Source organism: Pan troglodytes, chromosome X, assembly GCF_028858775.2.
Source record: "Pan troglodytes isolate AG18354 chromosome X, NHGRI_mPanTro3-v2.0_pri, whole genome shotgun sequence".
Lineage (NCBI taxonomy): Eukaryota > Metazoa > Chordata > Mammalia > Primates > Hominidae > Pan > Pan troglodytes.
The window spans coordinates 65,997,883-66,014,379 of record NC_072421.2 but is presented as its reverse complement, the minus strand read 5'-3'; the positions used below and the strand labels follow the sequence as shown (position 1 = coordinate 66,014,379).

The following is a 16,497-nucleotide window of genomic DNA, read 5'->3' as shown; positions in this document are numbered from 1 at the left end:
CTAACTATTCTAACCACAAGACCATGGTTTCTTGTCTCCTCTGTGCCACTGGGCAACCATCGACCCACTCATTTTCTAGCCTTCTGCAAAACTCCTCTTTATCCTCACCTATCTTTGCCTTTTTATCTCTCATCCCAGAAAACATCCTGGCCCTTCTCCTGCCCATAGATGATCTCTTCATTTGGGTTTTTTATCCCACTCCTTGTATTTTCTTATTTTTTCTCCCTCCATATAGCAACACACTTAAATCCCTCTTGCATTAAAAACAGAGCCCCATTCTTACTGTCAAGGCCTGGAAGGACTACAGCATAACAGTTTTGGCTAAATGATGATAGTCAACACATTGTAGCAATAGGAACTCAAGAGTTGACATTATTTTAAAACGGAGGTATGCTACCTCAGGATGGTTTTTTAGCAGGGAGCAAGGTGCTTAGTTCAGTGGTGGTAGGAAGGGGATAATGGCAAGTGTCAAAGTTGTCCATAACCGGCCAGGCACAGTGGCTCACGCCTGTAATTCCCGTACTTTGAGAGGCCGAGGCGGGTGGATCACCTGAGGGCAGGAGTTTGAGACCAGCCTGGCCAACATGGTGAAACCCCGTCTCTACTAAAAAGACAAAAATTAGCCAGGCCTGGTGGCATTGCACCTGTAATTCCAGCTACTTGGGAGGCTGAGGCAGGAGAATAACTTGAACCTGGGAGGCAGAGGTTGTGGTGAGCGGAGATTGCACCATTGCACTCCAGCCTGGGTGACAAGAGTGAAACTCCAACTCAAAAATTCATAAATAAATAAATAATAAATAAAGATTTTCCATAACCAAATATGATCCAGTTATAGAGGGCATGATTATCAATGGAGGGTGTGATTCACACAAAATTCATCTGGCACTCAAGTGGCATGCAAGGTAGAGACTGGGAATTCTGAACCAGATAGAAGTCCTGATGTTTCAAATGGGACACAAAGTCAGAGTCAGGCTGGTAGCCACATTGACATGACAGTAAATCTAGTGTATGGGGCTGGAGTTCTTAATCTACCCTGTCTCACTGTAGACTTGGTCTCAGCAACTAGAGCCAGGGTAGACCTATATGAGCAAATTAAGTAGACTCCACTCTTGAAAGAAGAAACCAGTCTGCTAAATGCCTTACTATTTAAATAAGGAAATCTTTGAGAAAGTGTGTTTTATATAGAGGAAATCATATGAACAAAAAGCACAGTATGAAAAAGTGTGGCATATTTGGGGAACATATAGTAATCTGGTGTGATTAGAATATACATGTTTCATACAAGGAGTGCAAGAGGTGAAACTGGAGAGTAGATTGGCGTGAGACTGCAGGGCCTTGAATACTAGGCTAAAGAGTTTATACTTGGTACTGAGTTAAGTCTACTAGTACTGTCTTATACCTGGTGTCTGTGGGATCTCATTTAGGGGTGTGCTGTGTCCTTAAAGCATTTCCTTAGTGCCTTTCCTTATAAAATATATGGTGGTTTCTTCACAAGGTTATCTACTTCTACATTGGGAATATTGAGAGTCAGAAGGTTAAGATTTTTGTTTAAGGTAATGTAAGTAGTAAATGGAAAATGCAGAATTTGAACGTGGTTTAGTGCCCTTTCCTAGTATATAACCTAGTATATTGTTGAGGTTAGAAGTAAGGGCTTTAGAGTCAATTATGGGTTTGAATCTCCATTTCTTTTACTTCTATTAGCTTGTGCAACTTTGGAACAGTTCATTTTCTGAGGCTCAGGCTCATTCCTCTTCTGTAAAATTGGGATAAGAATAGTAACATTCACAGGCTTGTATGAGGATTCAAAGAGGTAATGCATATCAAGTGCTTAACAAAACAACTTACAAATAATACTCAATAAGTGGTAACTATTTCTAGTATTACATTAAAGTCATATTGGAAAAATGTGTTTTTACTTGAAAAAGTTAACTCAGAATATGTAGAATAAAAGGAGTTGATCCAGTATTCTGATGTTATAGTCATATTTGGATAGGAATTCATGCTTGTTCTGCACTGAGGTTGCAAATTTGCTTCATGTGTTCATTCACTGATTCACTAAACAGATGTTAATTTGGCCACACTCTGTACCTGACACCATTCCTTGTACAATGAACAGGACAGATGAAGTCTCTGCTTATGTAGACCTTACATTTTAGTGGTGTGCCAGAGGGTGGGAGGCAGATGTTAAACAAATAATTAGATAAATAATTTCAGATTGCAACAAATGCAATAAATGCTTTGAAGACAATAAAATCGGTGATTTGATGTTACTTGTGGGGGTGGAGTTGGTCTAGGGCAACTTTAGAAGGAGTCATAATGGACAGCCTCTGAAAATGTGACACTTCAGGTGTGACCTGAACATTGAAAAGAAGCCAGTCATGAGAAAAATTGGAGAAAGAGTGTTCTAGTCATGGCAAGCGCACAAAGGTCCTGAGGTAGGAACAAGCTCAGTGGTTTGTCTAAGGAACTAAAAGAAGGCCCTTGTGTCTGAAGTGAACACTGATGAGAGAGTGTTCTGGCCCAGGCCAGATCATAGGGGATTTTGTAGGTCATAGTAAGAACTATGGATTTTATCCCAAGCACAGTGTGGAGTCCTGGAAGTTTTTAACTGTGGGGAATGATATGATCAATTTATATGTTTTTGATAATAATAATAGCTTTTGTTTATTGGACAGATACAGTGGTAAGCACATTACATGCATATATTTCATCAGTCTTCACATAACCCAGTAAAATATGATGTTATTTTTGTGATTATTTTAGAGATTAAGAAATCTGAAGCTTAGTAAGGTTAATTTTTTAAAGGTCACAAAATTATTGTTATTTATAGAACCAAGATTTGAGTTTGGGTTTATCTGATCCTAAGCCTACATGGCTTTTATTAAGCTAAAATATATATAACAGGCCAGGCATGGTGGCCCACACCTGTAATCCCAGCACTTTGGGAGGCCAAGACGGGCGGATTACTTGAGGTCAGGAGTTTGAGACCTGCCTGGCCAACATGGTGAAACCCTGTCTCTACCAGAAATACAAAAATTAGCTGGGCGTGATGGTGGGTGCCTGTAATCCCAGCTACTCAGGAGGCTGAGGCAAGAGAATTGCTTGAACCTGGGAGGTGGAGGTTGCAGTGAGCTGAGATCATGCCACTGCACTCCAGCCTGGGTGACAGAACGAGACTCCAGGTCAAAATAAATACATAAATAAAATACATATAACAACATTGGCTATTTTAATCATTTTAAGTGTGTAATTCAGAAATATTGATTGTATTAAAAATGATATGCAACCATCACCATCAAATATTTCCAAAACCCTTTTATCACCCCAAGCAGAAACTCTGTACCCGGTAAGGAATGACTCCCCATTTTCCCCAGCCCTGGTAAAGTCTAATTTACTTTCTGTCTTCTCTATGAATTTTCTTATTCTAGCCAAGCTTGCTGGCTCATGACTGTAATCCTAGCACTTTGGGAGGCCGAGATGGGCAGATCATGTGAGGTCAGGAGTTTAAGACCTCAGCCAACATGGTAAAACCCCGTCTGCACTAAAAATACAAAAATTAGCCAGGTGTGGTGGCACATGCCTGTAGTCTTAGCTACGTGGGAGGCTGAGGCAGGAAAATCACTTGAACCCAGGAGGCAAAGGTTGCAGTGAGCCAAGATCGCACCACTGCACTCCAGCCTGGGCAACACAGTAAGACTCCATCTTAAAAAAAAAAAGAATTTTCTTATTCTAGATATGTCATATAAATGAATTCATACTATATTTCTCTTTTTGTGTCTGACCTATTTGAATTAGCATAATGTTTTCCAGGTTCATTCATGTTGTAGCATGTATCAGAAGTTCCTTCATTTTTATGGGTTAATAATATTCCATCTAGTGTATATACCACATATTTTTTGTCCATTTATCAATTGATAGACATTTGGGTTTTTTCCACCTTTTGGCCATTGTAAATACTGCAGGGAACATTGGTCACCAAGTATCTGCTTGAGTCCCTGTTATCTATTATTTTGGGTATATACTTTGGAGGGAAATTGCCTGGTTATATGGTAATTCTGTGTTTAAATTTTTGAGAACATGACAAAATATTTACCTGGGTGCCTGTACCGTTTTACTTTCCCATCAGCAGTTCACAAGAGTTCCAATTTCTTCACATCCTCAAGAACACTTATTTTCCACATATATAATTTTCATTTCTAATTTTTTTATAGACAGGATCTCAGCCTGTCACCCAGGCTGGAGTGCAGTGGCATGATAATAGCTCACTGCAGCCTTGAATTCCTGGGCTCAAGAGATCCTCCCGCCTCAGCTTCCTGACTAGCTAGGAATACAGGCATGTGCTACTGCATCCAGCTTTTTTTTTTTTTTTTTTTTTTTTTTTGTAGAGATGGGGGTCTCACCATGCTGGTCTCAAACTCCTGGCTTCAAGCGATCCTTCTGCTTTAGCCTCCCAAAGCTCTGGGATTACAGGCTATTTTCTGTATTTTTTATTTTAGATATCCTAATAACTATGAAGTCATATTTAATTGTGATTTTGATTTGCATTTCCAATAACTAATGATGTTGAGTATCTTTTCATGTATTCATTGGCTATTTCTATATCTTGTGATATGGCCATATGTCTATTCAAGTTTTGCTCATTTATTTTCTTATTGTTGAGTTTTTTCTTTTTTTGAGATGGAGTTTTGCTCTTGTTGCCCAGACTGGAGTGCAATGACGCAATCTCGGCTCACTGCAACCTCCGCCTCCCAAGTTCAGGTGATTCTCCTGCCTCAGCCTCCCAGGTAGCTGGGATTACAGGCATTCACCACCACACCCAGCTAATTTTTTGTATTTTTAATAGAGACAGGGTTTCACCATGTTGGCCGGGCTAGTCTTGGACTCCTGACCTCAGGTGATCTGACTTCTCAGCCTCCCAAAGTCCTGGGATTACAGGCGTGAGCCACCGTGCCCAGCCTCTTATTGTTGAGTTTTAAGAGTTCATTTTATGTTTTGCATACTAGACCTTTGTCAAATATATGTGCATAATTGTGTATAATTTTATATAAATGTGATCATATAGCATTCTGTTTTGTAACTTTTTTTAATACTCACTAATATCATGGATACCCCTGTAGGTCAATAAATGTTCTCTTACAATTTGTAATGACTCATAATGTTCCATTACATAAATGAATTATAATTTAGTTTGTTTTTATTTTTTTGTTCCACTTTGCTATTATTAATAATGGTATAGCAAACATTTTCGTGAAACATGAACTGAAGCAGATAGAACAGCAATTTCATTGGAACTTTTTAACATTTGCCTTTCTGAAACTGATAATAATTGTCCAGGAAAAATAAGTGACAATATCAAAATCTTAACAATACAATAAGTTTGAGCTATTTTATGTACATAGAATACACAGAACTTTGTATCCAAGAAACAGGGATACATGTTCTTTTGGGTACACAGACAACATTAAGAAATATAAACTATGCATTAGGCTATAAAGGAAGCCTCAAAAATTCAAAAGATTCTATATCACATAGAGTATGTTTTCTAACCATAAGAAAATAAAATTAAAAATTAATGATAAAACATTCCATATTTGGGAACTAACAAAATGGCAAATATTCTTTGGGTTAAAAAAATAAATATATTTTATGATGAAATGACAATGAAGTCAGTATATATCCACATTTGTGGGACACAGTTCATTATGTAGAAAGGAAGTTCATTGCTTTAGATATATTGATCAACAAATAAGAAAGATTAAAAACAAATGTATTGAGCACTTAAATTTAAAAAATTGATAACAACAACAAAACCTACCCGAAGTGACAAAACAGCTGGACATATAAGACTTAAGGGCAGAAGTGAAATAAATTAAAAAACAACTATAACAATAAAAAATGGTAGAGGTAATTAACAAAGCCAAAAATTAGTTATTGAAAGGATTAACAAGGTAGACTGGCAGGAAAATGCAAACAAACACAGTAGAGAATATAGAGTAAAATAAATGAAATATTACAGACACAACAGATTTGTTAAAAAGACGAAAGAATTATAACACATTTGAAAAAAAGAGATGAGGTTAATTCCCAGAAAAATGTAAATGGCCAAAAGTTGGCAAAAGGAAAGAGGGACACTGAGTAGACGGATATATATTAAAGATATTGAAATGGAATTCATACTTCCCCTCCCCTTCACTCCCTCAGAAAAAGTGGTCCCCCAAAATTTTAACCTTAGAAATGAGTCGGTTCAAATCCTTTCATTACTAGTGTAAAGGAGAAAAACATGTGCTTATTGTAATCAAATTAGAATTGCAGGAAAATTAAGTAAATAATATTTATATGATAACCTATAGCAAACATTATACTAAATGGAGAAACTTTAAATATGTTCATCTTACGATGGAGAACAAGAGAAAGATACCCATTTGTCTACTATTGTTTAACCCAGTACTGGAGAGCCTCACTAATACTGTTAGAATGAAAATTGGCCGGGCGCAGTGGCTCATGCCGATAATCTCAACACTTTGGGAGGCCGAGGCGAGCAGATCACCTGAGGTCAGGAGTTTGAGATCTGCCAGGCCAACATGGCAAAAACCCATCTCCACTAAAAATACAAAAAATTAGCCAGACATGGTGGCTGGTGCCTGTAGTTCCAGCTACTTGGGAGGCTGAGGCAGGAGAATTGCTTGAACCCGGGAGGCAGAGGTTGCAGTGAGCCGAAATTGCGCCACTGCACTCCAGCCTGGGAGTGAGACTCCTTCTAAAGAAAAAAAAAAAATAGAAAAGGAAAGAAAATTAAATAAGTGCACAAAGATGGGAAGGAAAGATTTAAAATTGGTTACTATTTGAAAAACATTACAAAACAGCATGGTGTTATTTGCAGATGATATAATTATATAACTGGGAAAATCAGCAGCATCAGTAAACTTTATAAGGACTAATAAGAAATTCACCAGATTGGCAATGACACGAGTAATTTGCCAAAGTTAATATTATTTTTAATACGTGCAATAAGTAACCAGTAAATGTGATAAGTAATATTGATACGGGAGGGGGGCAGGCAAGTGCTAGGAAGAGAAAGGCCCGGTCCCTGGCTAGGGCTCCACCCCTGGGCCTGTGCCCACGGACCTAGGTGAGGACAGGCATTTCTGTTTTCATGCCAAAATGTTGCATTTTCCAAGACCACCCTGGCCCGCCATGCCCCCATCCTGTGCCTATAAAAACCCCAAGACCCTAGAGGGCAGAGACACAAGTGGTTGGACATCGAGAGGAACACACAGGCGGAAGAACACAGCCGCAGACACCAGCAGATACCAGGAGGACACCGGCAGACACCAGGAGGACACCGGCAGACACCAGCAGATGCCAGCAGGACACCGGCAGAACCAGCAGTTGCCAGCAGGTCATCTATGGCGGGAAGACGCTGAGTTCAGCCGAGGGCGGTCAGAGGAGAGGCAGGAGAGCTCGGCGGCTGAGCGGCCTGACTCCTGGGGAAAACCAACTTCCCACTCCATCCTCCTTCTGGCTCCCCATCCATCTGCTGAGAGCTATTTCCATCATTCAGTAAAACCTTGCACTCATTCTCCAATCCCATGTATGATCTGATTTTTCCGGTACACCACGGCAAGAACCCGGGATACAGAAAGCCCTCTCTCCTTGTGATAAGGCAGAGGGTCTAATTTAGCTGATTAACACGAGCTGCCTATAGACAACAAAACTAAAAGAGCACACTGTAACGCACGCCCACTGGGGCTTAAGGAGCTGTAAGCATTTGCCCCTAGATGCTGCCTTGGGGTTAAAGCCCACATGCCCCACAACCTGCCCATCTGCATGCGCCCCCTAGAGGTTTGAGCAGAGGGGCACCGAAGAAGCGAGCCACAGCCCAGTCTCATGCCCTGTGAAGGGGATAAGGGAACTTTTCCCGTTTCAATGTCATTCACATTAGCAATAACAACTAAAATATGCAGAAATTATTTTCAAAAGAAACACACAAGATCTCTATTGGGAAAAACATTAAAATCTAGTAAAGGACATGGAAGAAAATATAAATAAATTCTAGACCTTTCCTCTTTTCAAATGGATTTCGTTAATATTATACAGATGTTAATTCTCCTCTAATTAATCTATAAATTAAAGTTTAGTTGGGTTTTTAGCTTAATATGCACAAATAGCTAAGTTAACCTTAAAAAAAAGACAAAAGAAGGGAGATTTTCTCTACCAGGCAGCACACATATTACAAAGTCAGTGGAGTGAAAACAGTCGGATATTGGTCCTCAAACAGAAGGCTAGTCAAACAGAATAGATAGCTGAAGTTCAAACTCACATATTAATTTAATATAAAATAAAAATCGCACTCCAAATTAATGGGGAGTGGAAAAATTCATAGGTGATTATAGGAATAATGAATCTCTATATAGAGAAATATAAAGCTGGATTCCTACGTAACATCACAAACAATGCTGAATTCCAGGCGGATGAAGGGCCTAGAAGTGAAAGGCAAAACTCAAAGGTTGTTTCTGTCCTGTGTATATACCCTTTTCTGATAAATATATGGAACAAACTAGGAATTCAAGGGAACTTCTTCAACCTGATTGATGGCAGCTGTAACCAAAACTAGAAGTTAACATCACACATAAGGGAAAGACTAAAATCTTTTCCTCTATGGTAAAGAACAAAATAAGGATGTCTACGTTCTTCACTTTGATTCAACATTGCACTGGAGGTTCTAGTTAGCATAATTAGCCAAAATTGGGAAGAAGTAAATCTATCTCTATTTGCAGATGACTTCATGTTGTATATAGAAAATCCTAAGGAACACACACACACAAACACATACACACACACACAGAACTAATGAAGGAGTTCAACAACATTGTGTAGGATACAAGATCAGTATATAAAAATAAATTTTATTTCTATCTACTTTGGAATAAAATTGTATGTCTATTGACATTAATAATGTGAACATTAAGAAAACAATCTGATTTAATCAAAATGATTAAAATACTTAGGTATAAATTTAACAAAAGATGTGCAAGACTTATATGCTGAAAACTACAAAACATCATTGAAAGAAATTAAAGAAGCCCTAAATCAATAGAAAGACAAGCTGTGTTCATGAATTGAAAGCCTTAATATTGTTAAGATGGCATTACTCATCAAGTTGATCTACAGATTCAATGCAAGCCCTATCAAAATTCCAGCTGGCCATTTCACACAAATTGGTAAGATGATCCTAATATCCACATAGAAATGGAAAGGACCAGAATAGAAAAAAATGTCAAAGGCAAATTTTTAAATTTCAAAACTTACTACAGGCCGGGCGTTGTGGCTCACGCCTGTAATTCCAACACTTTGGGAGGCTGAGGTGGGTGGATTACCTGAGGTCAGGAGTTTGAGACCAGCCTGGTCAACATGGTGAAACCCCGTGTCTACTAAAAATACAAAATTAGCTGGGTGTAGTGGCACATGCCTGTAATCTCAGTTACTTGGGAGGGTGAGGCAGGAGAATCTCTTGAACCCAGCAGGTGGAGGTTGCTGTGAGCCGAGATCGCACTGCTGCACTCCAGCCTGGGCAACAAGAGTGAAACTCCATCTCAAAACAAAACAAAAGAAAACTGACTACAAAGCCACAGTAATCAAGATAGTGTGGTGCTGACATAAAGATAGACATATAGATCAATAGAATAAAGAGTCCAGAAACAAACATTTATGGTTCACTAATAATTTACAAGGATATTAAAAGCAATCAGTTGGGAAAGAATACTCTTTTGAATAAATGGTGCTGGGACTACCGGATATTTACTTGCAAAAGAATAAAGAAAACATAGTACATCCATACAGCCAAATAATATTCAGTCATAAAAAGGAGTGGAGTACCGATACATGCTACAATATGGATGACCCTTGGAAACATTATGTAAGTTTAAGAAGCCAGTCACCAAAGGCCATAGTGCAGATTCCAGTTAATATGAAAGATGTAGAATAGGAAAATCCATAGAGATGAATGTAGACTGTGGCTTTTTGAAGGTGGGTGGAAGGGGGAATGGAAAATGATTACTAATGTGATTAAGATTTCTTTTTGGGGTGATGAAAATATTTTGGAATTAGATAACAGCAGTGGTTGCACAGCTTTGTGAATATGCTAAAAACCACTGAATTGTACACTTTAAAAGGATGAGTTTTATGATATGAGAATTATATTTCAGTTTTTAATTTAAAAATTGAATTGAAGGAGAAAGTATTCCATAGAATCTTATCGGTGCTTGGTGAAGGCAGTAAGGTTTTCTGGCCCATGCTTTTCTCAAATAATTGGTACTTTAAATTGATTCAACAGCTGGAGGAACAGTTTGTCCTTCCTATGTTTCGTGTGAAAATGTCTACCTCCTGTGTTTTGGTATCTGAGTTAGGGTTGGGCTATGGAACTTCTCGAGTTGTATTCCTAAGACGTCTTGATTATTTATAAGCCCCATGAATGTTATTCCATCCATGATAATCTGGGCTACATGGACTGTGATCTTGGATGTTAGTTCAGCTTATTTGAACCTTAATTTCCTTTACAATATCTGCTTCTCAGTGTTGTAAAGTCTAAATGAGATAATAGATTTTAAGTGTCTATCATAGTGCCTGGCCTGATGTAGGCCTTGGTTAATGAATGTTAGCTTCCTCCCTACACGTTTCCCTTCATTAAAAAAAAAATAGTAAAAAGCACATTTCTTTCTTTCTTCCCTGCCCACCCCGCCCGAAACAGAGTCTTGCTCTCTCACCCAGGCTGGAATGCAGTGGCACAATCTCGGCTCACTGTAACCTCCACCTCCCAGGTTCAAGCAATTCTCCTGCCTCAGCCTCCCAAGTAGCTGGGATTACAGGCGCGCACCACCAAGCCCAGCTAATTTTTTTTCTCTTTTTTTTTTTTTTTTTGTATTTTTAGTAGAGATGGGGTTTCACCATGTTGGCTAGGCTGGTCTCAAACTCCTGACCTCAGGTGATCCGCCCGCCTCGGCCTCCCAAAGTGCTGGCATTACAGGCATGAGCCACTGTGCCCGGCCAAAAGCACATTTCTTATATGTCACAGGTCACTCAGCTCTGTCCTAGCTTCCTGCCCAGCAACAGATTGCTTGTAGCAATAAACCATGGGTGATTTTTTTTTTCTTTGATCCGTGTGTCCCCTGCTGTGCCTCTTCTACTACCTGGCACATTGCAGGTGCTCAGTGATTTTGGATTTCGCATGAGACAGCACAAGCCATTTACATTGATTTTCCAGCATGATGCTAAGAGAATAGTAGAGTGTCAGCATTAGTCTGTGACAAAGGAACATTGTTAGTGCTACTTTAGATGCTGTGTTTCTTCCAGTTGTGCTGAGTAGCAGAGAACTTAATTAAATTTCATACTCGAGAAGAGTAAAGGCTGAGTCCTTCATCTGCCACAAATCTTTACAACCCTTGCTTTCTAGTTAAACTTTCCAGGATTTTTTTTCTCTGTTTTTAATATCAGCTTTTTGGAGTGAAGTGCTTAAATAATATCAAGTAATTTATTAAAAAGAGACAATCCCAGGTTCCTATTTCTTTGGAAATGTTTTACTTATTATTAGCTGTCTAAGTGCATTGTAGATTAACCTTTTCATGACAAATATCTACTTCACTTTTGTGTTATGTCTTCTTCCTTTGTAAGAAAATTTGAATGAGTGGTTAATCTATGTGAAAAATATTGGAGGGAAGAAAATATATCTACTGCACAGGCCCTTTTAAGGTATCATTCTCTGAGGAGCAGCTTCCATAGCTTTCAGCTGTAAAAATAGGGACTGCCATTTCTGCAGGCAGAATGGTTTGGGGTTATATTTCAGGAAGCTGAAACTGCTGAGACCAATACAAAGTTAATTCGCCGTTGCTTTTTTTTTCCTTCCAGGAGCTAGAGGGATTGACCACCTGAAACCTGACACTATCTCCTTCATTCTCCTTTCTAAGCAGACAGAGTTACAACTACAGACATTTAATCTTTGCCCTTACTTTCCCACCTTTAGGAGCGGAAAAAGAAATTTGAAAAGGATGGTGAGAGGTTTTATTCTTTACTGGATCGGCACTTACACCTGTCTTCAAAAAAGAAAGAATCTCAGTTACAAGAGGTATGTTCACAAAGCCTGCCCCTGCCTTCCATTGCTAGCTATGCCTTAGAAACAGTGTGAATTTTGTACTGCAAGGCTTTTCCCATACCCCGTCTCAGCAGGGAACCTCATGTGATAGTAGCACTTGTAGTCAAAACTGTGGCCTGAGACTCAGAAGCCCTGAATACTAAGCCAGCTCTTCCACTAACTCAGGGTGTGACCTTGGATAGGATACTTCTTTCTTTGCCTCATTCCATTATCTGTAAGAAGAGGAGTCGAGAGTCCCTTTCAATTGCAAGTCCAAAATCCATGCGAGGATAAAGTTAAATTAGTGTTGTATTTGGTAGAAATCAGGAACAGATCTTCTACTTTTTTCCCTGAGATATTCCACAACCTTTTTTTTTTTTTTTTGGTGAGGGGTTAGGGGAATGTTCTGTTTTGGGACTACTGCTTACCTGGGACTTGCAGTGCCTTCAGTTCAAATAAGCTACCATTCGGTGAGACCCTACCACATGCCATGAACTGTACTGGATGCAACATGGCTACAGAAACAATGAGACATGATTCCTGCCCTTCTGCAGCTTACTGTTGGGCTACTAAATAAGAAAACACATTACTCTTATACAAATAGATTTTTTTTTACATACTTTAATGTGTATATGGTGCTTTTGTTGGGAGTGGGAAATGAGAATAGAAGACTTATGTTTGGATGTGGGGAATTTCCTTTGTGGAAGAATGTTGCCCTTCCAATTTGACGTGGTCATTAAAATATAGGTAAAGTGTTTGACAGGTGAAAATGGAGAAATGGACCTTTCAAACAGAGACCAATGGCCCAAGGATGGAAGGAACATAAGTAGAATTCTATTTTAGGAATCTCAAACTGGCATAGGTTATAGGGTGAATTAGATCAGGGAGAGACTAGAAGCAGGATAAACAGTTTAGGAAACTATTGATCTAGGAAACGATCTAGGGGAAAGTGACAGAGCCGTAAGAGAGGCACTAGGGAAGGAAAAGGAGGAATAAACTGATTGAGAATTTTTCTAATGGAAGAAGGGGTCTATATGTTCAATGAAAGATTCAGTAATAATGGAGATTTTAAAGATTCAAGTATGAAAAGAGATATCTGATGGAATAATATCATAGGCAGGAGCTGTCATCTTGTCCATGGTCACACAGATTGTGGCAGAGCTGGAGCTCATCTCCTGATAACTGGTTTCATAGATATCCATCACATCATCTGAGGTGCTTGAAGGTAATAGGTCAAGAGCCTCAGTGTGGCCGGGTGCAGTGGCTCATGCCTGTAATCCCAGCATTTTGGGCGGCCAAGGCAGGTGGATCTCTTGAGGTCAAGAGTTTGCAACCAGCCTGGCCAACATGGCGAAACCCCAGCTCTACTAAAAATACAAAATTAACCGGGCATAGTGGCACATGTCTGTAATCTCAATTACTTAGGAGACTGAGGAAGAAGAATCGCTTGAACCCGGGAGGCGGAGGTTGCAGTGAGCTGAGATCACTCCATTGCACTCCAGCCTGGGTGACAAGAACGAAACTCTGTCTCAAAAAAAAAAAAAAAAAAAAAAAAAAAGCCTTAGTTGTGGATGGGGTTAGTATTGCAAAGGAGAAGGACTACTTTCCTTCCATAAACTAGAATTGAGTCTGGGATCTTCTATCATTTTCCTTTTGCCCACTTTTGTTTTTTTCCTTTTCTATCTATTCTGTGTCGCGGTTTCTATGCAGAAAACAGTCAACAGGCCTGAGACTGCTATGCTTAGAAAGACCTGTTTACAAAATTAGCCCTTGGAATGGCATCTGGGAACTTCACTGTTAAACAGCTCCCAACATTGATTTAGAAGTTTCCCTTAATGGGTAAGAATGGCTGACTGTGCCAAGCCTGGCTCTGCAAATAATGTAGCTTATGTCGAACACCTTTTTCTTCTGGTACTCTTGAATTTTGGTTGTGCTGGGCCGAGTGCGCCTGTGTAACTAGCCCCCCAGTAAAACCCTAAGCTACTCATTCTCTTATGAGCTTCCCTGACTGATAACATTTTCTCTGTGTTGTTACAACTTGTTGAAGGAAGAATTAAATGTGTCTTGGGTGACACCACAGTGAGAGATCTTTTGGAAGCTTGTACCTAGCTTCCTCTGCATTTTGCCCCAGGCACCTTTTCTCTTTGCTCAGTCGGCTGTGTACGCTTTCACTGAAATAAATCTTAGCTGTGAGTACTACTATGTTGAGTACTTTGAGCCCTGCTCAAAAAAGATTTATTAAAGAATTATTAAAATTGGGGTGGTCTTCTGGACCCTGGACACAATCCAAACTATTGGAGACTTTTGCTAGGACACCTTCTGGAGTGTTCTAGGTGTTTGGTGCTATATCTAGATGTCCTTTTATTACTTATTCAATAAAAAAATGAGCAGGGCAATCTTGAGTTAGTCACTTTCAAAAAAATTTAGATTTCATCTTTAGAGAAGTTTTAGGTTTACAGAAAATTAAATAGTAAGTACAGAGTTCTCATATGCCCTTACTCCCTCACACAGTTTCTCATTTCCCCTTTTAGGATCATCTTGCATTTGTGTGATACATTTCTTAGAATTGAGGAGCCAATGTATTAAACATTCTATGGGTTTTGAAAAACATATGATAACATATATCCAGCATTACCATATTGTACAGGACAGTTTCGCTGCCTTGAACATCCCTGGACTTTATCCCTCCCTCCTTCTACCTCTACCTCTGACACCACTGATCTTTTTATGGACTCCATACTTTTGCCTTTTCCAAAATATCATATAGTTGGTATCATATGGTTTGTAACCTTTTTTGATTGGCTTCTTGTAGTTAGCAAGATGCATTTAAGGTTTCTCCATATCTTTTCTTGACTTGATAACTCACTTCTTTTTAGGGCTGAATAATATGCCATTGTCTGGTTGTACCACGGTTGGTTTATCCATTTGCCTATTGAAGGACTTCTTGGTTTCTTCTGAATTTTGGCAGTTATTAAAGCTGCGATAAAAAATTGTGTGCAGGCTTTTAGGGATATACATTTTGATGATGTTTGAGTAAATACCAAATAATACAACTGCTATCATATGGTAAGATTTTATCTAGTGTTGTAAGAAACTGCCAAACTGTCTTCCAAATTGACTGTAGCAGTTTTTATTTCCATGAACAATGAATGATAGCTCCGGTTGCTCCACATCCTTGTCACTATTCTGCGTTGTACCATTAAAAGTAATGGCAGAAATCACAGTTACTTTTGCACCAACCTAATATGTACATGGAATATCTTTCCATTTATTTTGACCTTTGATTTTTTTCATCAGTGTTTTGTAGTTCTCCTCTTAAATATCTTGTCTTTTTGTGCCTGGCTTATTTGACTTAACAAAATAACTTTCAGTTCCATCCATGTTGTTGCAAATGACGGGATCTCATTTTTTTCATTCTTTTATTTCTGATGCCACTATTTTGTGTATTTACTCTCTTACTTATTTAATGTGGCTAAAATATTAACAATTTTATTGATTTTTTTCAAAGAACCAGCTTTTTGGTTTTGTTGATTTCCTGTTGTTAATTTCGTTGATATCTTCATCTTCTTTTTTTTTTATTATACTTTAAGTTATAAGGTACATGTGCACAACGTGCAGGTTTGTTACATATGTAGACATGTGCCATGTTGGTGTGCTGCACCCATTAACTCATCATTTACATTAAGTCTATCTCCTAATGCTATCCCACCCCCCTCCCCCCACCCCACGTCAGGCTCCAGTGTGTGATGTTCCCCACCCTGTATCCAAGTATTCTCATTGTTCAATTCCCACCTATGAGTGAAAACATATAGTATTTGGTTTTCTGTCCTTGCGATAGTTTGCTCAGAATGATGATTTCCAGCTTCATCCATGTCCCTACAAAGGACATGAACTCATCATTTTTTATGGCTGCATAGTTATTCCATGGTGTATGTATGCCACATTTTCTTAATCCAGTCTATCATTGATGGATATTTGGGTTGGTTCCAAGTCTCTGCTATTGTGAATAGTGCCACAATAAGCATATGTGTGCATGTGTCTTTATAGCAGCATGATTTATAATCCTTTGGATATATACCCAGTAATGGGATGGCTGGGTCAAATGGTATTTCTAGTTCTAGATCCTTGAGGAATCGCCACACTGTCTTCCACAATGGTTGAACTAGTTTACACTCCCACCAACAGTGTAAAAGTGTTCCCATTTCTCCACATCCTCTCCAGCACCTGTTGTTTCCTGACTTTTTAATGATTGCCATTCTAACTGGTGTGAGATGGTATCTCATTGTGGTTTTGATTTGCGTTTCTCTGATGGCCAGTGATGATGAGCATTTTTTCCTGTGTCTGTTGACTGCATAAATGTCTTCTTTTGAGAA

The 16,497-nt window shown here is 38.9% G+C and overlaps 1 protein-coding gene across 6 annotated transcripts in view; it reads left to right on the top strand.

The window, feature by feature from the left end:
• OPHN1 (oligophrenin 1) overlaps positions 1-16,497 on the top strand; it is a 387,278-nt gene that overhangs the window by 184,163 nt on the left and 186,618 nt on the right. For all 6 annotated transcript variants that reach the window (XM_054676181.2, XM_009439212.5, XM_009439209.5 and 3 more), the window contains 1 exon segment: positions 12,017-12,118. In XM_054676181.2, coding sequence (XP_054532156.1) covers positions 12,017-12,118 — 102 coding nt within the window.